A 24,474-nucleotide genomic window follows, 5' to 3' on the forward strand; every position below is an offset into this window, starting at 1 on the left:
AAGAAGTTCCAGCGACTCACTCAAGGTTCACGATCAGTAGAGGAGTACTACGAAGAGTTCGAGCATTTGCGCAACCGTCTACAAGTCGACGACTCCGAGGAGTCACTTATGGCTCAGTTCTTGGACGGTCTTCAAGAACGCATCGCGCACAAGGTGGAGCGCCAGCCCTACCAAGTCTTCGAAGAGTTATTGCACCTCTCGATGCAAATAGAGAACCATATCAAGAAGAAGAGCGCCTCCGCGCCTCGTGGCCGAACTCAAGGAGCTTCAACTTGGACTCCTAATGCATCGCCATCAAACCGTCTACCGGACAAGCCAAAGGTGACCAGTGCTGACTCGAGATTCAAACCAAAGGAGCCAGCCACCAATGAGCGCCAAGACCCGCGTCGCAACACAACCGACGTTTGAAGCCGTGACATCGTGTGCTTCAAGTGTCAAGGGAGAGGACACTACGTCCAAGACTGCCCAAACGCCCACACGATGATCCTTACCGAAGCCGGCGAGATCGAGTCCGACGATGAGGCCCCCGAGGAGATTGCTCGAGGAGAGGCTGAGCTGGAAGAAGCTGTTGCTGAGCCCGAAGTTGGAGAACTGTTGATGATACGCCGCATCCTGAACGTAGGCGTAGCCACCGACGACGCCAACCAACGCGAGACATCTTCCACAAGAGGTGCACTATAAGTGGTCGCATTTGTGGCTTGATAATAGACAGAGGTTCTTGCACTAACGTGGCAAGTTCCAGTCTTGTCAAGAAACTTTCTCTTGAAACCACAAACCACCCCCTTACCGCTTGAGATGGTTAAATGATAAGACCGTGATCCATGTAAAGGAACATGTCACGGTCCCATTCAGTGTCGGTCCATACAAGGATCAAGTCCTATGCGATGTAGTGCCTATGCATGCTAGCCACCTCTTATTGGGGCGTCCATGGCAGTTCGATAAGCGCACCACGCATTGCGGCCACACCAACCAATACTTTTTCGTTCATGACAACAACCGTATTTGCTTGAAACCCTTGATCCCCACGCAAGTTCATGAAATGCCAGACAAGTTGTCTAAAGATTCGAACGATAAAAAGAATTTCTTGATCCAGTATGGTGATGTTAGAAAGTCCATTTAGGACTCAGCCCAAGTGATATTGATGGTTTTTCGAGATGTGTTGCTTTCAGGTCTCGAAGGTTCACTAGACGCTTTACCGGAGGTGATCCGCAACGTCCTTAAACGCTATGCCGACGTGTTTCCGGAGGAGCTCCCTGAAGGTTTACCACCTATCAGAGGCATTGAGCACCAGATTGATCTCATACCAGGCGCGCAGCTTCCCAACCGACCAGCCTACCGTGTCAACCCCGAAGAGGCGAAGGAGCTTGAGCGACAAGTCAAAGAACTTATGGCGCAAGGATACGTTCGAGAGAGCTTGAGTCTGTGTGTTGTTCCAGTGCTCCTAGTCCCAAAGAAAGATGGATCATGGAGGATGTGCGTTGACTGTAGAGCCGTCAACAACATCACCATCAAGTATCGCCACCCCATCCCACGCCTCGATGATATGCTAGACGAGCTTAGTGGCGCCAGCATCTTTTCAAAGATCAACTTGAAGAGCGGCTACCATCAAGTTCGTATGAAGGAGGGTGACGAGTGGAAGACCGCCTTCAAGACGAAACAGGGTTTGTACGAATGGTTGGTAATGCCATTCGGTCTTTCTAACGCCCCTTCTACATTCATGCATCTCATGAACCATGTCTTAAGATCATTTATTAATAAGTTCGTAGTAGTTTACTTTGATGATATACTTGTCTATAGTTCGAGTCTGGCTGATCATGTTGAACATTTAAATTCAGTCTTGTTTACTCTGCGAAGAGCGACTCTACGCAAACTTAAAAAAGTGCGTGTTCGCTGCTGATCAGTTGGTCTTCCTAGGCTTTGTTGTGTCTTCGCAGGGTCTTAAGGTGGACGAGGAAAAGATTCGCGCGATTGAGGAATGGCCCACGCCAAAAAGCATCACTCAAGTTAGATCATTCCACGGCCTAGCAAGTTTTTACCGGCGATTCGTGAAGACTTCAGTACCATGGCCGCGCCTATCACCTCGGTGATCAAGAAGAACAGCGAGTTTCATTGGGGAGAAGAACAAGACAAGGCGTTTGCCGAGCTCAAGAAACGTCTCACGAACGCACCATTGCTCACCTTGCCTAACTTCAACAAGACCTTTGAAGTCGAGTGTGATGCTTTGGGACTCGGGGTTGGAGCCGTGTTGACTTAAGGAGGCCAACCAGTCGCGTACTTCAGTGAGAACCTTAGTGGTGCAGCGCTCAACTACCCGACCTATGACAAGGAGTTGTATGCTCTTGTTCGAGCAATGGAGGTCTGGCAGCACTATCTACTGGCGAGAGAGTTTGTGATTCACACTGATCACGAAACTCTAAAGCATCTCCACGGTCAGACTAACCTCAAGAGACGTCATGCGAAGTGGCTGGAGTTCATCGAGTCGTTTCCCTATGTCATTAAGTACAAGAAAGGCAAGGAGAACGTCGTCGCCGATGCCTTATCAAGACGACACGCACTGATCACCACGATGGACGCGCGAGTGTTGGGTTTTGAAAGCATCAAGGATGCTTATGCTGGGGATGCTGAATTTTGGAGATTGCTTTCAGAACCATGGGAAGGGAATTTACACCAAGTTCTACCTTCATGAGGGGTTCCTGTTCAGAGGACGACGGCTGTGCATACTAAATGGCTCTATCCGGGAGTTGCTTGTTCATGAAGCTCATAGTGGTGGATTATCGGGTCATTTCGGTATCACCAAGACCTTGGCCGTGCTTAAGGAGTATTTCTACTGGCCAAAGATGCTAAGTATGGTGGAGAAGCACGTTGGTTGATGCATCGTTTGTCGCACTTCCAAGTCGAGAACTCATCCACATGGCCTCTATATGCCCTTTCCCGTGTCAACCGCACCATGGATCGATCTCTCCATGGATTTCATCCTCGGCCTACCTCTCTTGGCGCATAAAGATAGTCTTATGGTGGTTGTTGATAGGTTCTCGAAGATGGCTCATTTCATCCCGTGCCACAAGAACAACGATGCGGTGCAATTGGCGAATCTGTTTTTTAGTCAAGTCATAAGGATTCATGGCGTGCCCCGCACCATCATATCCGATCGGGATCCCAAGTTCCTCGGTCACTTTTGGCGCACCATTTGGCGAAAGCTTGGAACGAAGCTCTTATGCTCCACCGCGGCTCACCCTCAAACCAACGGCCAAACGGAGGTCATCAACCGTTCGATAGGCGCTCTACTCCACACAGCAATCGCTAGCAACAAAGGCTCCTGGCTCGAGTGTGTTCCTATAATCGAGTTCGCTTACAACCAGGCGATGCAATCGTCCACGAAGAAGTCTCCGTTCGAGGTTGCCTATGGGTTCAAACCGTTAACGCCATTGGATCTCCTCCCTATACTGCCGAATGAAGCCGAGAATCAAGACGGAGCCGCGAGAGCAGAGATGGTCGAGGCATTGCACGAGGAGGTTCGAGCCAATATAGAACGAAGGAACGAGCAGTACGCACTTATAGCGTGTTAGGCTTCCTCGGTCATTTTTTATCTCTTATAGCGTGTTAGGCTTCTCGGTGGGCCCCAAAGCTTGTTCGGAAAGGCAAATCTCATCATTACCACGATCAAATCATGAGATATGGAGGATATTCAGTTTCCCTAAAACAACCAACTGAAGATCAAAAGTCTCCCGAGCTAGTCAGCTCGGAGGACTTGGGGGGGTCATCTCGGATAACGGACTAAGGCCCAGGCCAAACACACAAAATGGGCCAAGGACATAGTATGGATCGGCCCACTAAGCCCGATGGAAGGTTGGAACGAAGAGAAGCATCCCTCAAATCAGTTCGCAGTTCAGACTCGGTCAAAGATTCTCGCATTTAATCAAATTGATTAGAGTGCGAGATTTACGTAGAGAATTAATTAGGCATTGATTGTAATGACTTGATATAAATACGTGAGGAGGGACATTGTAAGCCGGACGAAAAAAACTTTTCGTTAAGCAATAACACATACTTTCATTTGACTACTCTTTCGATCTCTAGATTTAGTTCGGAACTATAACAGGTGGTAAGTCCCTCCAATCGAAAAACACTTGGTAAGGGAGAATTTAGTTTCAGTTCCCACAAAGACTATATAGCAGAACAATATAAATCTTTTTTTTTTTAAAAACATTATTTATAAAATAATGAATCTCATGTCTTTTAACAAATACACAACTAAAAATCAAATTTTTGGATTTATCTGATGAGACATTGACTGATTGTTGGTTTTCCTTACCAATGTCTACGAGTTCTCCTAAGTGAACAGCCATCGCTCTAAGCAGTCAATCGTTTGAGGTACTGACAAACCCAATTGACGAATCTTTTGAATCATCGAGGATCTACCAATCAAAAGAATTTTCAAAATGATATTTTCTATTTATCTTCTTCTTTGCGAGAGTAGTATTTTGAAATAATTTCCACAAAAACCTCACAACTACGTACTAATTAAAGGAATCTTCAAAACGATATTTCATTTTCTTTCTATTTATCTTGTTCTTTGTGGGAGTAGCATTTGGAAAGTTTTCCACAAAAATCTCACGACTACGTGGAAAGAACCACCAACAACCATGCAAAGGATGTCAACATATATGAAACCGAGTTCTCTTCCCCTAGATGTTGCTCCTCGGCGCTGCTAGTGTGTGATTAGAACAACTACTATCGCGCAACTCTTTAACAACTATGTCGAAAATGAAACCATCTGCATATAAATAAAAAAAAGTCAATATATGATGCCATGACCGTTACAAACATAAATTTTAGTTTTTGATTTTAGCGGCAATGTCATAAAAAAAATAACAAAAAGAGGATTATGAAAGGGAACTGGCACTAATAACCCAAAAAAAAAATCTATAATTCACTCTATGACCACTCTAACCATCAATCCCTTATATTTTCTGTATTATGTATATTAATGTCCAAATTAACCCTACCACCACCAGTCACCACCCACCACTCCGACCACCAATCCAGCCAGACAACTCCGGCCATCCACCTCCGGCCAGCCACCTCCAGCCAGCCACCGCCGGCCAGCCACCTCCGACCAGACACCGCCGGCCAGCCACCTGAGAGTATTACGGTAATTTCTCTTTGCCCTTTGGTTACTCACCTAATATCCTGATTTAATGTGCTATATTTTTCATTACATTCCCAATTTTGGCTATCTAGCTAATTCACTCATTATGAAACAAACAATTTAGTTATATATTGCATATGTAGGTCTGGTTTGGAAAATTTAGGGACCCGGTTTAGTTTGGGTCGGGTCATTTCTGACCCGGTTTACTAGATCAGGTAATTGATTTTTTAAAAATAAAATAAAATAATTATTTAACCCGCGGTACACCGCGTGTATATAATTTTTATTATTATTTATATTTTATATTTTATTTGTTTGTTAAATATTGGATGTTTTGTAAATAGAAGAATAACTAAATTTTCCGTCTGTTGGTGCGGCTAAATGTTTATATTAATTTTTTAACTCGCAATACACTTCATAACTATTTGTTTCTTATATTTAGTTTGTTTTGTTTAGTGTTTGAGATTTTATTTTAATTTTTAGTTATTATGACAAAAATAAGGGATCTAAATACATAATATGTAAATTATACGCTGTGATTAAGTCATATTTTTCCTAATGATTTAATTATTTAAATCAACTTGATTTTATGTCAAATATTCTAATACTTGTAATATTGACAAATAATAAAATAAGGACTTAACCCGTGTTAGCACAAATTTAATGATATTTTATTAATTCCAATATGTCCTGTTTATAACTCATCTACTATATAACCATATTATATAATATAACCATATTATATAGTTCATAATATTTAATTTTTTATTAAGTTTATATATATTAATTATAATATTTAAATAAATGTGAATCGAACTTCTTCCTACATTAGGAATCAAAGCTCACAGGTTTTGAAAAATAAAATGGGTATCAAATTGTTGTTTTCTTTGTTTGCAAAGGAGTCGGAGATAAAATATGAACAACACTTGGATTCACTCCTAGGTTCACCTCTTATAAAATAAGAAAATAAAATTTGTATACATTATTATTAACTTAAAAAGTTAAACCGCTTTTTAATAAACTTAAACCGACATATAATTTCGTTCTATTTGTAAAATCTAAACCCTAACCATCTCATTTGTGAACCCAAACCGACATATAATTTCGTTCTACTTGTAAATTCTAAACCCTAACCATCTCATTTGTGAATCCAAACCGACATATAATTTCGTTCTATTTGTAAAATATAAACCCTACCATCTCATTTGTGAACCCAAACTGACATATAATTGCATTATAATTGTAAAATCTAAATCCTAACCATCTCATTTGCGAACCCAAACCAACATATAATTTCGTTCTAATTGTAAAATCTAAATCCTAACCATCTCATTTTATGAACCCAAACCGACATATAATTTTGTTCTAATTGTAAAATTTAAACCCTAACCACCTCATTTGTAAACTCAAACCGACACATAATTTCGTTTTAATTGTAAAATCTAAACTCTAACCACTTCTTTTGTAAACCCAAACCGACATATAATTTTGTTCTAATTTTTAAAATCTAAAGCAAGCCAATATTTAACTTTCCTTAATTAAAAGTATACAAAATTTGTTTCCTTAATTTGTTTTGCTTTTAAATTTAATTTGGATTTATGTTTTAAATGAAATATTAGATGGAAGATTCTGATTGGTTGAGAGAAGAGAAGGTGAACAAAAAGGTTCACCCCTAGGGGTGAACCTAAGTATTTTTCTTTCATAAAATATCTACAATAGAATGTGTGGTTAAATATATCATAGTTTATGTTTCCATATTGACTGTTGTATTAGTTGAAATAGAATGTAAAATATTTAGAAAACAAAATCTGACGTAATGCTATTTTTGGAAATTTTTTAGAGATTAACTTTGCAAATAAAATTTTAAATAAGTACAAATAAAAGGGTAGAACTCAAAATATAATTAAAAATGTATATAGATAATTACTTCTACTTCTTCTTCTTCTTCGTAGCGTGCTCTCTTTCTCAAGCTCACTCTTACTGTTCGATTGATTCCTTGAAAGGAGGTAAGCTTCAAAACGATATTTTTCATTTTCTTTCTCTTTATCTTGTTCTTTGTGGGAGTAGCAGTTGGAAAATTTTTCACAAAAATCTCACGACTAGGTAACATCTTACATATATTGTTTGATATGAAAAATTAAATTAAGAAAAAAAATAAGCAAAAAATATGAAAATATAAGCAAAACATATGTAAAATATTTTTATCTATGTGTTTTATAATAAGAAATAAAATAGATTATCATATATTATATCATTTTTTTATTATCACGTTAGTATTTTGTTAGTTCATTAAAACATAAAATCATTTGCATATAAACCAAAAAATATCAATATACGATGCCATGACCAGTTACAAACATAAGTTTTAGTTTTTGATTTTAGCGGCAAATTTATTTAAGAAAAAATAACAAAAGGAGGATTATGAAACATACAATTTAGTTATATATTACATATATAGGTCTGGTTTGGCAAATTTGGGAACTATCTAAAGGATAGACTTGTAAAAAACTATAGACAAAATTGGCTTAACTCAGGTGTTGATTGGTTCAACCGCTACCTCCCGCAAACGCTGCGTTTGCGGGAGGTAGCGGTTGCTAGCGTTTGGTGCCAATCACATAAACCGCTTCCAGTTACTCCCAACCGCTCTCAATCGCTCCCAACCACTAAATTCCAAAAGTTGCCTCCCGCAAGCGTTTGCGGTTGCGGACGTTTGCGTTTGGAATTTTTTTTTTTTTTTTAAGTCAAAAAATACTAATTTTTTCTTTCTTATATCTTCAACCTAACCATTGTAACAATAAAAGATAAGAGAAATTGAAGTACAAATACGACTGAGGAGATTAGAATATAAACAATTACAAGAAAATAAGATTCCAATTAACAAAAAACCAAAAAATATGATGTAAAACTATTGGCACATCGCACATACGTTCCAAAAAAACTAAAAAAAATAACATTTCATCAGAAGTTTAAGAAAATAAGATAATTTGTGAAAATATTAAAATAAATTACCAATGACTCTTCTTTACTATTTCATAATTAATTTACCTTAGCCTTGTAATTCAGTGTGAGGAAGTTATTGAGTGTGTGAGATTTAGCAAAGAAGATCTATAATCTAAAGCATAAGTTTTGTCATTTATCACATTACTTGATTAAATTTTGGGTGAAAAGCCAAATACATAAAGTAATAAGTGTTTCAATATGAAATTTATTTATTTTTTAAATAATTATTTTAGTATTTTTAAATATTTTTAATTATAAATCAAATTTAATAAAGTTTTGGTGTTTTTAAACATTTATATAATTATATATTACATTTATTATGTTTTAACCGCTAATGCAACCGTTGGTCAACCAGTCGTTATACTCCCGCAAACGCACCTATTTTGAAATGCTAAACCAGTCATTCAAAACGCTTAATAACACTTGAAACCGCAATCGCCCGCTTCCGCAATCTCCTGCGACCACAACCGCAAATGCTGCGTTTGAACCAGTCAGACCTTCATTCTAATTTGTGTTTAGTCGTTTTGAGGTTGTCAAAACCCTCTTCATGCTTTCAAAGGTTCTGCCACACACCAAATTAATGCTTATCTGCAATCAACTTCAATTTTTTTTTCCTTCTCTTGAGTTGGGCCTGGTTAGTTCGGGTCGGAAATGACCCAGTTTACTGGATCGGGTAATTGATTTTTTAAAAATAAAACAAAAATAATTACTTCTTCAGTTCTTCTTCTTCTTCATGAGATAAGCTTCATCACAATACATTCTTCAGACTAATATAGTGCTTCCGTATTCTTCATTTCTAGACCTAAAGTTTATTCATTTTCTAAAGGTTTGTGTTCGATTTCAAAACCCTAAGCTGTTCCTGATTCTATTGTAGAAACGTTTTGAGTTAGATTACTTAGGACTTTATCGCGGATTAGTCTGGATTCGAGTTGAATTAGCCTAAATTAGAGAACCGTAACTTCGTGGGTGTGTTTTAAGAATGATACTGCAATGCCCTGTCTCTTCGTCACTTAGCTTCAACCTTAATCATCGAACTAGTAGTATCGGAAACATACGAGTCACAAGAGTCAACGCGAGTCAAAGGAATCATTCCAAGAAACTCACTAAGAATCTCCGTAATCCACGCCGCACCAAGCTTCCTCCTGATTTTGGTGTTAATTTGTTTCTGAGGAAACCCAAAATTGAACCAGTTTTGGATGATGATGATGATGTGCAACATCAAGAAGAAGATGTTGTATGGGAACGAGAAGAAATAGAAGCAATTTCGTCGCTTTTCCAGAAAAGGATTCCTCAAAAACCGGGTAAACCGATTCGAGTTAGGCCTTTACCACTTCCTCAACCTCACAAGTTACGACCTTTGGGTCTTCCAACACCAAAGAAGAAGATAAGATCAGCTGCATTGTCTTCTGTATCGAAGCAAGTTCATAAAGATCCGAGCTTTCTCATCGGTTTAGCTAGAGAGATCAAGAGCTTGCCTTCCTCTGATGCAGATGTCTCTCTTGTTCTCAATAAATGGGTTTGCTTCTTGCGTAAAGGTTCACTCTCTATGACCATTCGAGAATTGGGTCATATGGGTTTGCCTGAGAGAGCTTTACAGACATACCATTGGGCTGGAAAGCATTCTCATTTAGTCCCTGATAACCGGATTCTCGCTTCCACTATACAGGTTTTGGCGAAGCACCATGAGCTGAAGTTGCTTAAGTTCGACAATAGTTTGGCTAGCAAGAACGTTATCGAAGCAATGATCAAGGGATGCATTGAAGGTGGATGGTTGAATCTAGCCCGGAAGCTTATACTGATCTCGAAGAGTAACAATCGAATACTCGACTCGAGTGTTTACGTGAAGATGATTCTTGAAATAGGTAAAAACCCTGACAAGTACCATCTTGTGGTTGCTCTTCTCGAGGAACTGAAAGAAAGAGAAGATTTGAGATTGAGCCAACAGGATTGCACAGGTATTATGAAGATCTGTGTGAAACTTGGAGAGTTTGAGCTCGTTGAGTCTCTCTTTGACTGGTTTAAAGAATCAAACAGAGAACCAAGCGTTGTAATGTACACTACGATGATACATAGCAGGTATTCGGAAGAGAAATACCGAGAGGCGATGAATGTGGTTTGGGAGATGGAGGAATCAAACTGTCTTCTTGATCTTCCAGCTTATAGAGTAGTCATTAGACTATTTGTGGCGTTGGATGATTTGGGAAGGGCAATGAGATATTACTCTAAACTCAAGGAAGCTGGATTCTCGCCAACGTATGATATTTATCGCGATATGATTAGCGTTTACACCGCTTCAGGGCGATTGACAAAGTGTAAAGAGATATCTAAGGAAGTTGAAGATGCTGGATTCAGGTTGGATAAAGATACTTCATTTAGGTTGTTGCAGCTCGAAAATCTAACAATGTCTCAGTAAAGGAACTCCAGTTTTGTATTTCACTATCAGTTGCAATGTTGTTTTATTTGAAAATTTTTGGCATTGACAACAATGAAGATGTAATATACAAGAAATACACTAATTATGATGTAAAGATAAGTACTATAGTAATTTTTACTGTTTGAAAGTGTTTGCAGGAAAAGATGAAAGTGGAAACTTGACAATGTCAGAATCAGACATAGCAACTCTGTTTGCTTCTGGAACTGATTCTGGTCCATCCATTGATGGTTTGATCACTGTAATGAACAAAATGTTGTAGAACAAGGTAAGAGCTAAGAGAACAAAAGCTGAAGTTGCCAGGAACGATCCGGACATCTCAGGTGGTTCTTCAAACATGATTGGATCATTGGTTCTGACGACGTCTGGTGATGTCTTGATGATAATTCTTGGTTTTTCATCAGCTTGAGATTCGATTTGTTGATCAAGCTGTTTCAGAGCTTCTCTTGCTTTATCTCTATCGATTTCAAATCTCTGTGAAGAAGAAGAAGAAGAAGAAGAAGAAGAAGAGTCGTCTCTTTCAGTGGCTTGGACAATACGCATCAGATGTCTCTTCTTCTTCTTATCAATAATTCCTCCATGTACGTACCAGTTAAGAGACTGTAAGCCTAACAGCACCATTTTCAGTTTTCCTCAGTTTCTTCTGCTACACTTCTTTGAAAGATGATAAATTTTTCTGTGTGGACATTGTTGATGGCAAAGTTGTAGATAACTTGACTTCTTAGGGGTTTTTTCTTTCTTATATCACCATTCAACATTGTGCCATTTTGTAAAGTTTTATTCAAGGCTTGAAAGGCCCATTTGCTCCAAAAAGGTCAGAAAAACAAATCAAGAAATTTAATACCGAACATGTAAATTGATTTATGAAAAAAAAGTAAAAAACTGCTCACTCGCTCGCACACACATATTGTGTTCAATATAATATAGGATTACATCGATAGATCTCTTATAAATAAAACAGTATATATATATATATATAATAATTTGTGTTTTCTTAGAAATACTCCATTTAAAAGAGATGAGATCTTTTGGACAATGAAGATTGGTGAAGAACATTGCCGGAAACATCATAGTAGATGAAGTTTACTTTGGAGCGAGTGATGTGAAGAGACATGAAACCTTGTCCATCGTAATACAGTTTGAGTTCTTTTGGATCCCATGGCAGAACAATTCCTCTCCATGCCTTTGATCCTCCTCCACTTGTCAGGAATTGGGTTTCACTTTACGAATACAACAGTAAAAAAAAAATTATTATTATCTCATATAATCATATCCATGTTAATTTACGTTGGATCAAAAGAAGAGGTAAGTAAAACTAGTGTTACGTACCCTTTAGTGCCAATGTGTTGCAAGCAGTGATCATGTCCGTTTATGTACAAGTCCACTTTATGCTCCTTCAATAATAGGTTAGTTATATCATTTGTAGAAAAATACAATAAATTAGAATAATATGTTAGCTGGAAATTATGAATGGTTATATTTACCTTTAGAATTGGAAGAAGTTGATCGACGAGCTCTTGAGTAACACCGTGCTCACCTGCGGTTTTGATCCCGTGATGTCCCACGACAAACTTCCATGTGGCACGCGACTTTTTAATCGCTCTATCTAAATCCTAATGTGTCAATAAAAGAAGTTAAACTTAGTAGACAGTTTCAAAAGACGATGGAGATTTGTGATTATGAAAGAAACTAAATGTGATTACATGTAGGAGGTTTGAGATGTATCTATCTCTGGGTAAGACATTCCTCCAATCGTAAGTGTGGTCTTTTGGCTCAGTGAAGTATTTTTCTACAAATGGATTTGTGTCCACGAAGAAAAACTCCACCATTCCTATATAACCAAGAAAGAAACAAAGAAAAAAACACTAAATAATTTGATTTGTACTGTGTAATATAATATATTAATTAAAAAGTATATATAAAGAACTAGATAATGTGTCACATCTTGTATATTTTAAAAAGTTAAATAAATTGGAAGTATTGTTTAAAAAAGGAACCTGAGGATAAGATGAAAGATCTGCGACAAAACCATCTCCAATCTTTTTGGGTGAGAACGTGACTTAGTTGTGCTTCAACATTTCCCCTGTAGTCATGGTTACCCAAAACTGCAACAGCATTTGAGTGTTTAAGTCTCACGCACGCGTTAATTAGGCATATATTACACATTTTAATTACTAGTATGTGAAACTTGATTTGAAGGATGTAAAAATTACCTGCATACCACTGTTTTTGGAGACTAGGGTGAGTGTAGATATGAGAGAAAGAGGCTTCAAAGGAAGGATCAGTCTCTCCTGTTAACCCGTCATCGTAGAAATTATCTCCTACTGATACCACAAAATCTATGTCTAATTGCTCTCCCACTATTCCCATCTGCCAGTTTTTTCCAGTTTTAAAATATTACACAAACAGTTTTTATTTGTTTATTAGAACATATTATCAGTTCATGCAAATGTTAGTCAATTTACTTTAATTTCATATTTAAAAGTTGAAACTATATATAATGAAATTGAATCTACATTTACTTCTTTGTCATGAGTCATGACTACATTTTTTTATATATAAAAAGACCTTCATATTCTAATCACTTTTCTGTTAGGAATATGCTTTTCTTTTTCTAATGAAGCGTATCAATTCGTCAATAGCCAAGAATACTTTCACGAATATGCTTTTTTCAACTAATGTCTACATATATATGTTGCGTAGAAGGTAGAATGAATGACTTCTTAAAAGAAAGATATATGGACGCAACTTTATGCTACTATATTATTACATTGATGTTTATATTTTCATTACGTAATTACGTGTTTCAACTTTCAACAATCTCCATTATATGGAGAAGAAAACATATACACCGGATTAAACTAATCACACCTTTTCACCAAAAATCAAACCTAATCATTTGGGCGGTGTAAAATATATGAACACATATATGATTCTATGAACATATATTAGTGTTCGTTCTTTTGTATAGTCTCCATGAACACATAATTACCACGAGGTGTATTTTTCGGTTATAATTTTGTATCACAATGAAAGCATTAAATCTTACGAATTCTTATCAAATGCATCACATGAAATTTAAATTCGGTGGTGACCGGATGCAAATGCAAACCACTAAAACCTGTAAATTGAAAACAAAGTTATTAAAAATTAAGCACCTGGTGTGCAACGCGAGATTGATTAAACTGTCCTTTGCGTCCCCAATCTCCAACGACCAGAATACTCAGAGAGGCATCAGATTTCGTCACCGGATGCTTCAATCTTTCAAGTTTCGACAAAGAACCAGTGATGAAGAAGATACATAGAAACATCAAACTCACACTAAACCATACACCCATCTTCATCTTCTTCTTTATAAGTTAATTATCTGGTTTGAGAAATCCAGCAAGAAAATGCATAAAAATATGTATATAGAGAGAGATGTCTTCGTAACAATTAATATAGATGGATTCGTAAGAAAAACATGGTCGATAAAATATTCGAGGAGATTTTTTTTCTTGGTCAACATTTTCAAGGAAATATATAATCATTCATTACCGTAATTAGAGTAGAGCTTTGTTTTGTAATAATATTATCTTTGATGGGCCATGCTGCGTGTTACTTGCACATTTAGGTCAAAGGTATTTTTTCTACTTATTTCCTAGTTTATTTTCTTAATTACATTATATCTTTTTCTTTTAAAAAAATGCTTCAATATATTATATATTTCCTTAAAAATCTCTTAACATTAATATTTCTGGGATCTTACTCATAAGTATTTCTGTATATGTATGAATTTTGTATTAAATTAGTAAAAAAAAAATCAAATTATATGTGTTTTTTTGGGTTCAAATCACAAAGAGAACTATAAAGGATTTCTTTCTATATGTGAGCAAAATAATTATTTTGAATAATCTATCTATTTTTTTTTGATGAGATTGAAAAATTTATATAGTGGAAATATGATGGTAATGAATTATACAACGTAATGTGTACACAAGAACTAGGTAGCTTCTAGAATTAGGTAACTTTCTTTTATGGAAAGTAAACAATAGTATTAAAACTAAACTATGGGACTAAATTTACGTCTCCATGTATGAAAAAACTCTTTTTCATACTTTAAAATTCGAAAATAATCACACAACAATAAAAGTCAAAAGGNCTAAACCATACACCCATCTTCATCTTCTTCTTTATAAGTTAATTATCTGGTTTGAGAAATCCAGCAAGAAAATGCATAAAAATATGTATATAGAGAGAGATGTCTTCGTAACAATTAATATAGATGGATTCGTAAGAAAAACATGGTCGATAAAATAGTCGAGGAGATTTTTTTTCTTGGTCAACATTTTCAAGGAAATATATAATCATTCATTACCGTAATTAGAGTAGAGCTTTGTTTTGTAATAATATTATCTTTGATGGGCCATGCTGCGTGTTACTTGCACATTTAGGTCAAAGGTATTTTTTCTACTTATTTCCTAGTTTATTTTCTTAATTACATTATATCTTTTTCTTTTAAAAAAATGCTTCAATATATTATATATTTCCTTAAAAATCTCTTAACATTAATATTTCTGGGATCTTACTCATAAGTATTTCTGTATATGTATGAATTTTGTATTAAATTAGTAAAAAAAAAATCAAATTATATGTGTTTTTTTGGGTTCAAATCACAAAGAGAACTATAAAGGATTTCTTTCTATATGTGAGCAAAATAATTATTTTGAATAATCTATCTATTTTTTTTTGATGAGATTGAAAAATTTATATAGTGGAAATATGATGGTAATGAATTATACAACGTAATGTGTACACAAGAACTAGGTAGCTTCTAGAATTAGGTAACTTTCTTTTATGGAAAGTAAACAATAGTATTAAAACTAAACTATGGGACTAAATTTACGTCTCCATGTATGAAAAAACTCTTTTTCATACTTTAAAATTCGAAAATAATCACACAACAATAAAAGTCAAAAGGCACGTGAAATATACACATAATAAACAATGAACGATTAATAATAATGTTGTCTTAACTCTTTAATCAAACCATCGATTAGATATCGGAATAAACACCCTTTTTGTAAGTGCTCCATCGATGCAAAACGCGACCAAAACCATCGTAAAAAACGACGCGTAGTTTAGCTTCGGATATGTAAACCGACATGAAGCCTTGTCCATCGTAGTAAAATCTCATCTCTTGAGAGTCCCAATCATGATTCACATCTCCTTTCCAAGCCTTGGATCCGCCTCCACTTGTCATAAACTGTATTCCACTATACACAACGCAACAACGCATTTCCCTTACGTTACATATCCATACTTATCCTTATTAATGAATCGTAACGCATTTATTTAATTAATCACCTGTTGATGCTGCTTATGTGCTCCAAGCAATGATCATGTCCGTTTATATAGAGATCCACTTCATTAGCCTGATTTTCTTTCACAAAAACTAATTACTTGTTTTTCATTTTTAGTATTGAACATATATACTTTAGTAGGTTATGTAAAATTACCTCGAGGATAGGTAAAAGTTGTTTCTCAAGCTCTATGGTTACTCCATGGTGACCTGCACTTTTTATCGTGTGATGGCCTACGACTATTTTCCATTTTGCCATTGATTCTTGCAATGCCACATCGACATCCTATATATTATTATGAATTACCGTTTTATGTACCGACTTAGGTCAATGTTAGTCACATGTTTTCGATAGTATAACTAGCGTACGGTAGAGTAAGAAACAAAAATAGTTACCGTTAAGAGATTGGTAAGGTACTTATTTCTTGGTAGTACGCCTCTCCAATCATAGACATGGTCCTTTGGTTCATCAAAATATTTATCTACGAACGGTGTCGTGTCCACGAAGAAAATATCCACAAGCTCTACAAAAAAAAAGGTTAAGTGTCAACAGAGTCCTCTGAATGAAGAAGATATTAACTTCTTTTTTTTCCCTTGGTAGTTTACTTACCGGCGTTAACAACGTATGATCTTAAACAAATCCATCGGCAGTCCAAATCCCTGAGTATGGGGCTGAGTTGCGCATAGACGTTACCTCTATAATCATGGTTTCCTAATACTGCGAGGGAAATGAAAATTTACAAACAAGTCAATATTATAAAATAGAAAACGTAAATATAAATATATATTTTTTGTAGTCAAATAATTTGTTTTCTTCGTAAAATGAAAATAGTAGAGATGGTTTTATGGTTAGAGTATAAATAACATAATTACTAGAACTGGTTACGTACCACTATACCATGGTTTTTGTAAGCTAGATGCTGTGTAAATATTGGTAAACGAATCTTGAAATTGAGAATCATATGGACTGATTATTCCGTCATCATAGAAGTTATCTCCAGTCGATATAAGGAAATCGATATTTAAGTCTTTCCCTATTTTCCCCATCTGAATGCAAACAAATTTATAGTCGTCCATTAGTAAAGTTAATCACACATAAAAAAAAAACTAATCAGTCTTATTAGAAAATTATATAGGATGAAAAAATAGCATTAGAAATAAACAACAAATGATAACGATATAAAATTTCATGAATATATATATTGTCGTTTTCGGAAAATTTTAGCTGCGATAAACTTGTCCATTTCACGACAAACTAAAATATAATAATACAAAAATTTTGTGGAAAAAAAAAAGTCTCCAATCAGTGCCGTACTTTAATCAGAAGCATTTACTTGTAGGATAGTAGAAGCAACCAAACTTAAAAACGATAACGTGGAACTGTAAGACTAACGCACAGCCTTAAGATTATTAGTTCCACGTAAGTTACGTATGAAGTATGAACTAAAGATTATGTAAGCAACTTCCCCACTCGGATAAAACAAAATAAAATCTGCCTCAAAATTATATTACCTCCCACTCATTATAATTTTATTATTGTTCAGAATTATACCTGTTATTCGTTTATACGACTCCAACCAACACTTTATTCAAGCAACACATACTTACGACATTAGCTGATATTTAGTAATTTACTCAAACGATGCATTTGACGTCAAGAAAACATAATATTACACGCTTCTCGGTTCTTCTAATAATATAATGAAGTACTATATGATTTATCTAATCATTTTCGTCCTCTCGCTTAATTTCTCTCTAGCTCATAATTAGTTCATGATTACGCCATAAAAAAACTTGAGTTGAGCTTAATTCAGAGACAAGGAATAAGTATTTATTTATTCATAAAACGAGGTCATATCTACACACAAACAGAGTTATATGTACCTGAAGAGCTACTTGAGACTGGTTATAAGAACCTCTTCTTCCCCAATCGCCGACGACGAGAAAACTGAGTGTACCATCGGGTTTCGGTGGTTGAACCAACCGTGGTAGCTCCGCTGTTGAATTGCAGGCGGAGAATATAATAATTAAACCGAGAACAGAAAATATGAGCTCGATGGGCTTAGCTCTCAAGCTATCCATCGAGAGACTTTGGGGGAAAAAATATTGTAAAGGGTGATGGTGGATTTGTTGTGGCTTTGGTATATATAGCTAGTCCATATGTGGCCACGTTTTAGAAAATAAAGGCAGAAAAATAATGTAATAATTGTGAAGTTATGTTCTCTTGACGATTTTACGTTTTAAGAACATATTATCATAATTGACCACTCAAACTAATAAAAATGGACTTTAGTTACAATTTGCACGTCAATTTAAAGGGGCGGTGGATGAAGTATTGAAATTAGGCGTGAATGTTCCATATTTATGTGACGTGGCATATATTGTTCCACATTTTGTATATGTATTTGACATTGCATACAATTTTGTTCCCATATATTTTAACAAGGAAAGAAGTTGACCGGATCAGAGGGTTCCTAAGTATTTGGAAATTGCATTGGATTTTGATAATACTAGAAGATAGAGGTATCAAGTTATCAATGATGTATAATCCTCTACCATACGAAGAGTCATATAAGCCGAACGGGCACCCATACCATTTTGGAAGTCATATCAGATTTTCAATTATTGATCTTTGTGTTCATGTGTTTTTCTTATCTTGACAAGATCCAAGAGACGTCGACAACTATTATATCCAAATGGCATGTGAGAGTCGACGAAAACTTCCAAAATGTTCTCCATTATATTTAGATCGCATACATGAAAATACATTCATATTACATATGCTAAAATAAATAGCCTCCACGTATAGATGATGTAGGATCTATCCGAAATCTCAAATGAGATTCTAGGCTTCGGAATGATGATCACGAGCGAGTATGAATATCTAAAATATATATGTTGGAACAGAAGAATATGTAATAGAAAGTTGACAAAAAAAAAAAGAATATGTAAGAGAAATATAAAAATTAATAGGTAAAACTCAGTTCATATATATTTGCAATCAGAAAAAATTAGTGATGATGGAACGAGAAACAGTGGTATGTTATGATTCATCATCGCTATAGTTGCTTCTTCTTTCCTTATAATTGAGCACATAATACAAGAATATCCATACATCATTATAGGGAAAGCTCACGAGTTGCCAGATCTTTGGCGATAATGTTGTCTCTAATGACAACATTAGAGAAGCCGTGCTCATAAGATCTCCAAGAACAGTCCTTTATTGGTTAGAAGACTTGGTTTGTGAGTTGTGGCTATAAATTATTTTCGGTTGATGAAATATTACAAATCTAGCTTTCATGTTTTGTTTGAAAAATATGTGTTAGAGATATTGGCTCAAAACTTTTTGATATGCATGGTTGAATGAGCAAACACCTTAGAGTATGAATCTTTCAGTCCCATCATGATTCTTCACTTCATACTTTCTTGCTGAAATTAAAAGTTCACAAAAAACACTTAACTTTCCCCTTGTGATTCATTTGAACTTGGTACTGCTTTTTTTTTTTTCAATTTAAAATATATATCATTTTGTATTGATTTTGGTGTTTGCTTCAAACCCATTTTCAATTGTTCAAAAGGATGTTTAATTAATGTTAATTTCACTTGCAATTCGATGAGGATACATCAATTAGTTATCAATTTTACAAAACAAAAGCCTCTTTATATATGAAGGTGTGGTGGCATATCAAGAACCAAAAGACTCATGCATATTTGAATGATTATAGTTCAGTTAATGAAAGTAAAATCCAACCATGGTGTATAACATCAGAGCTATAGGGTCCGTTAATAAAAAAAAAAAATATATAAATCATGTTTGAACAAATCTTCACAACTCTCGTGTATTTGCTGGTAAAAGTAAATATATAATCTGAGTTTCTTTTTTTAATATTATCTATTAGGATTTAATCCGCAGTACAACGCATGACAATATTTTTAATTTTAAAAATTTTAAATTTATATTGTATTTATTTGTTATTTTATTATTGTTTTATTAATTTTAAAAATATAAAATTTTACAGATATTTGATATAAGTATTCAAAGTATAGGATTTTTGTAGTGTTTTCAAGGTTTTAACCCATGTGGTATATTTAATTTCTGGGAGTTCGCCCTAGCCTCCGTTTCTCTCTGGCACATCAACCGAGATCTCCTCCTCCGGCGACGCCGAGTCCAATCGGCGTCGCTGGGACTTGGTTTCTTCATCTCCACGACGGTCTCTTCCTCTGTGTTCTTCTCATTTTTAGTTTCAGTTTTCCCGGAGATAGTTTGCAATCCCAGATCTCATCTCCGCCCATGTGTAAGCTTCATTCATCCCTGTTGCCCCCGCTCCTGGATTCTCCTCTTGGTGATCCTACCATCTCGAGTTTCCACCCATCTGCTACCGCTCGAGAGATCCGTCAATGTCCCTCTAGGCTCGATTTCTGTCTGTCCCACCATTCCTATAAGCCGTCAAGTATAACATCTTTCCGCTCCTTGGATCCAGATCCTCTCACCAAGTACTTTGCTTGGATGCAGCTGGACGGAAGCTCTGTCTTGACGCTAGCACCGGTGACCCGCTTGACAACGAATCCTTCCTCCTTGGTGACCCCTGTCTCTCTCTCGGTTAACCTTTGTCCCAGGTATATTCCCCATTCATATGTTCAAACCCTGGAATATAGTTTACCTTGGATAAACTATAAGTCATCCCTGAGCTGGAACTGCCTTAGAACCCCTGAACTTAATTGCTTAGTAAGACCAAATCGTTTAATATCTTTGTATACTGCTTGGTCAAGTCGAGTTACACTCGGTAGCAGATACTTAGATATTTCGGTTGTGGTTGATCCTTCTTTGTGTCAAGGCCAGTTAAGTAGCTTGGTCTGGAAGCTCGCAATGCTGCTCATTGATAATGGTTTTGACCTGCCAATTGGTTTATCCCTATTGTTTGCTCTCCCTGATCCTTTAGCATATATATCACCATTAGCTCAGCTGATTCAGTGTCAACTTGTAACTAGGCCTAATCCGAATTCCACTCTTCCCCTATCTAGTCAATGTCTGCTTAGCTTAAGTATACCGCTAGTCCGAAGACTGCTAGTGAAACTTAACCAGCATCTATTGCTAAATTGGCCCAAGAGTATCTTAAGAACCCTGTTACTAGAGCCCCTTAAGGATGACCCCCTAGAAGGAGATTGTTTTTTGAAGATTGGCATTATGATCCCACCTCTACGGAGAGGGGGTTACCTCTGCTTCATCAACCTCTCCTTCCTCCCTTGCCGTCTGTTTATGATCTCTATCTGTTTCTGCATCAACTTTTTGAAGTACTCTCAGTTAAGCCTGAAGATATGCGGCATTATGATCTTTGTTAAAAGCAGCAGTGGTTACCGTAATATCCCCAAGGTATCCTCACCCAAGCGCAGAGTTGCAACCACCACTTTTATGGTCGATCTGCAGAGCAACACCACCCTTGCTCGCCCCCTTGACAAGGCTCTTACGAGAGTTTCAGCCTTGGTCTTTCTTTTGCCAATTAGTCTTTGTTTTAAGACAATGGCCAGCTTCCCTTCCCTTGACCTGCTCATGGAAGATGCATCGATACGCCTTGATCTTAGAGGTTCCAGAAAGCTATCAAGCCTTTGGTCCATAGCTCTCAAGCATCTAATATTTGTTGTCCCTATCTATCTTTATTGCTTTGATGTATTATTTTCTGGGAAACCCCCTCTTATGTTATCCCTTAAACTAGCTCATTTCCCTTGTATGTTACTATTTCTTGAATGAATGTTAACATTTGTTTGACAAAAAAAAAAAAAAAAAAAAAACCCATGTGGTATATGTATAGTCTAGTAACACATTTATCTCCTGGTACACATCTAAAAGTGTTTTAAAAAAAAAACAATTTCACTTAACTCTCTATATGGGATTAATGTTAACCCGTCTCACCAAAATTAAAATAATTTTTTGCGTAAAAAAATAATCAAAATAAGTTTTTTATCAAGTTTAATTATGTTAATTGTTTTACCAAATTAGCATATTTTTATAGTTCATAATTTTTTCATGTCAATATATATAGTTTATGATAATTAATAAAATTTTATTTTTTTGGTAATTCCTCAAAAATAAAAAATAAACTAAATTATATGGGGTTTTCAACATATTTAATGTGATATTTTATAATTGGATTTTCGGTTTAGGAAATTATTAATGTTAATATAATTATGGAGATTGTAAACTTTTGTTATGGAAAATATGTTGTATATCATTTAAATTTGAGAGATTCTAGCATCCATAAAAATAGTTTTGAAGATTTAATGGGTTAAAACTTTAATGAGTATAGTTGTTTTTGGAAAAATCGAAATGTATAGATGTTGTTAAGATTTTATGGAAATAAATGTAACAAATGTTGGTCAATTTAAAAAAGTTTAGTATTTGAGTTTCTCTGCAATGTTATTTATGGAATTGTTTTAGGGGTTTATGTTATAAAAAAAAATTAAATAAGTAAAACTTAAAAAGCATAAACCAAAATGTACTTTAAAAATGTTAATATAGATGTAGAAAAAAAATATTACAAGGGTTAATTCGGCTCTTATGTTAAATATTGTTTTTATCCAAAAGAATGTTAAATATTGTTTACTATTCAACCTCATGTCAAAACTTATAATTATCCCGCCATAATTAGACAAACCGTGTTCCATTTTATTATTCCTAACCGTTTTAAACCATTGTTGATATTGCATTGAAGAACAAAAATGCACAGATGTTGTAATTAGACTCTTCCTTTTTCTTAACCAAAACAAACAAAAAAGACTCACTTTTTCAAATGGGCACCCAAAACAGAATAAATTGCAGTTAATTCAAATTAGAACCAGTCGAAAAAGATAAGCCCAATAACATCCCAATTGCCTAGAAGCTTGTTTGAAACGGAATTGATATGAAAAGACCATATTAATTGTGAATTACCGAAGTACCAATAGCAGCTCAATTACCAAGTTCCACTTCCAACTCGTCTTTGTCAACTTTCATTGACTTGAACTAAAATTGATTTCCACTCGATTTTGCTCATATCCACATCAATTTAAACTGAAGTTAAAAAGTAAATTGCAACCAAAATTTTAAGTAAGTATTATTACCGCAGGAGAAGACAAGACTACGGGTGGAGAACAAAAAATGGAACATCTTAATGGGTTGCCTTCTGACTATGCATACAAAAACCTGTATAGTAAAATAATATAGTGCTTATACAAGGTAAAGTCATTTAGCTTAAATGTAAAAGAAAAAAAGTAACCCTACCTAAAAAAGAATTTATGGTCCCAATGGTCCCTAAATATCAATTAATATATTATTTGTAGCTTAACCACTAATAGCATTTTATGTAAGTTTGTCGATCTCTTAGTAGTCGTACCAATGAAGAGAAGCAAAAAGTGAGAAAATATATGTGTCTTAGATATTTTTGATTGGACAAAAGATGAAGAAGATATGTGGAATAATTATTTCTAAAGTATTTGCACTTTCAATACTATAAATATCCTCTTGGCTGGTAGGAAGACATTTAAAAATTTACGAAAACATATGAATTATAATCGTAATGCACTTTCACCGACCAGTCAATAAGATTCAATTTTTGATCTATATTTTTTATTTAAATGGATGAAAGTTTCACTAAACTAAACTATAGTACTTATTATATATACAAGTACGTTTAGCTATTGCCTATTGTCTCCTTCATTATGAAGTATTTAAAATATATATTGACTTGTATGTATCGTTCCCCATAAGTAACAATGTGAATTGACAAAACAGATAAATAAAAACATATCAAGCAAAGTAATAAATCATTAAAGGAAAACAATCAAATAACCTTCTAAGATATTTCTATCGTTTATCTTTTAGACTAATAATTTCAGCATTCATATATAATAGGAATTTCCCGTACTACTGAGATATTAATTCTCATATCATCCAATAAGTGTGTATATATTACACTCGGTCAATGTATATACTTCGAAGAAAAAAAAAAGACAAAAAAAGGAATCTTTGACCTTAAAACTTTGTGAAAATAGACCAGATTGACACAATTTTGAAAAAAAATTGCTAGTTTGACACCCTCTCTTAGAGAAAAACTAGAATAACACAATTTTGTGTTTAAATTACCAAAAGCCCAATTAAAATTGAAATAGGAAATAAAAATTAACTAAATGATAAAATAAAAACAAAAAAATGTTAAGTCAAAACTAGAAAAAAAAACCCAACAATCGTTTTTTTTGGTACAAACCGAAACTTCGTTTCTTCCGCCGGCAAAGAACAGGTTTTACAGTCCAGGGAGAAAAGCACGATCTATTGTCATCTTCGCCGGCGAATAAGAAGTGTAATCAACGGTGTTCACTGCTCTAGCCAGATACAGCGGTTGTCCTGGGTCGTTTATTCCGGCGGCGGGATAAGAACCCTAGTGGCTTCGGAAGCACGATCTATTGTCATCTTCGCCGGCGAATAAGAAGTGTAATCAACGGTGTTCACTGCTCTAGCCAGATACAGCGGTTGTCCTGGGTCGTTTATTCCGGCGGCGGGATAAGAACCCTAGTGGCTTCGGT

General features: G+C 35.4%; 4 protein-coding genes across 4 annotated transcripts; 1 reads left to right on the forward strand and 3 right to left on the reverse strand.

Moving 5' to 3' along the window:
• Window positions 8,892–10,665, forward strand: LOC104779514 (pentatricopeptide repeat-containing protein At2g01860). Its single transcript, XM_010503878.2, has one exon. The coding sequence runs from the start codon at window positions 9,129–9,131 to the stop codon at window positions 10,560–10,562; it is 1,434 nt and encodes a 477-aa protein (XP_010502180.1). The 5' UTR covers window positions 8,892–9,128; the 3' UTR covers window positions 10,563–10,665.
• On the reverse strand, window positions 10,630–11,307 carry LOC104779515. Its single transcript, XM_010503879.2, has one exon. The coding sequence runs from the start codon at window positions 11,199–11,201 to the stop codon at window positions 10,698–10,700; it is 504 nt and encodes a 167-aa protein (XP_010502181.1). The 5' UTR covers window positions 11,202–11,307; the 3' UTR covers window positions 10,630–10,697.
• LOC104779516 (purple acid phosphatase 7-like) lies at window positions 11,409–14,871 on the reverse strand. The gene is made up of 8 exons (XM_010503880.2): window positions 14,728–14,871; window positions 13,739–13,907; window positions 12,794–12,950; window positions 12,578–12,685; window positions 12,284–12,411; window positions 12,065–12,193; window positions 11,910–11,974; window positions 11,409–11,800 (listed from the first exon to the last, which is right to left on the reverse strand). The coding sequence occupies exons 1-8, from the start codon at window positions 14,742–14,744 to the stop codon at window positions 11,590–11,592; spliced, it is 984 nt and encodes a 327-aa protein (XP_010502182.1). The 5' UTR covers window positions 14,745–14,871; the 3' UTR covers window positions 11,409–11,589.
• On the reverse strand, window positions 15,400–18,139 carry LOC104779517 (purple acid phosphatase 8). The gene is made up of 7 exons (XM_010503882.2): window positions 17,806–18,139; window positions 16,812–16,968; window positions 16,532–16,639; window positions 16,318–16,445; window positions 16,079–16,207; window positions 15,927–15,994; window positions 15,400–15,835 (listed from the first exon to the last, which is right to left on the reverse strand). Exons 1-7 carry the CDS (start codon window positions 18,001–18,003, stop codon window positions 15,616–15,618), a joined length of 1,008 nt encoding a protein of 335 aa, XP_010502184.1. The 5' UTR covers window positions 18,004–18,139; the 3' UTR covers window positions 15,400–15,615.

The sequence above is a fragment of the Camelina sativa genome, chromosome 4 (genome assembly GCF_000633955.1).
Source record: "Camelina sativa cultivar DH55 chromosome 4, Cs, whole genome shotgun sequence".
Classification (NCBI taxonomy): Eukaryota; Viridiplantae; Streptophyta; class Magnoliopsida; order Brassicales; family Brassicaceae; genus Camelina; species Camelina sativa.

What these genes read in the sequence shown, in the direction of transcription:
- LOC104779514 (XM_010503878.2), top strand. Translation starts at nt 9,129, where the DNA reads ATGATACTGCAATGCCCTGTCTCTTCGTCACTTAGCTTCAACCTTAAT.
- LOC104779515 (XM_010503879.2), bottom strand. Translation starts at nt 11,201, where the DNA reads ATGGTGCTGTTAGGCTTACAGTCTCTTAACTGGTACGTACATGGAGGA.
- LOC104779516 (XM_010503880.2), bottom strand. An exon ending in ATCTTTCATCTTATCCTCAG is followed by an intron (nt 12,412 to 12,577) that starts GTTCCTTTTTTA and finishes TTGGTTATATAG; the next exon opens with GAATGGTGGAGTTTTTCTTC. An exon ending in CAACACATTGGCACTAAAGG is followed by an intron (nt 11,801 to 11,909) that starts GTACGTAACACT and finishes GTATTCGTAAAG; the next exon opens with TGAAACCCAATTCCTGACAA.
- LOC104779517 (XM_010503882.2), bottom strand. Translation starts at nt 18,003, where the DNA reads ATGGATAGCTTGAGAGCTAAGCCCATCGAGCTCATATTTTCTGTTCTC. An exon ending in ATCATACGTTGTTAACGCCG is followed by an intron (nt 16,446 to 16,531) that starts GTAAGTAAACTA and finishes TTTTTTTTGTAG; the next exon opens with AGCTTGTGGATATTTTCTTC. An exon ending in AACTTTTACCTATCCTCGAG is followed by an intron (nt 15,995 to 16,078) that starts GTAATTTTACAT and finishes AAAGAAAATCAG; the next exon opens with GCTAATGAAGTGGATCTCTA.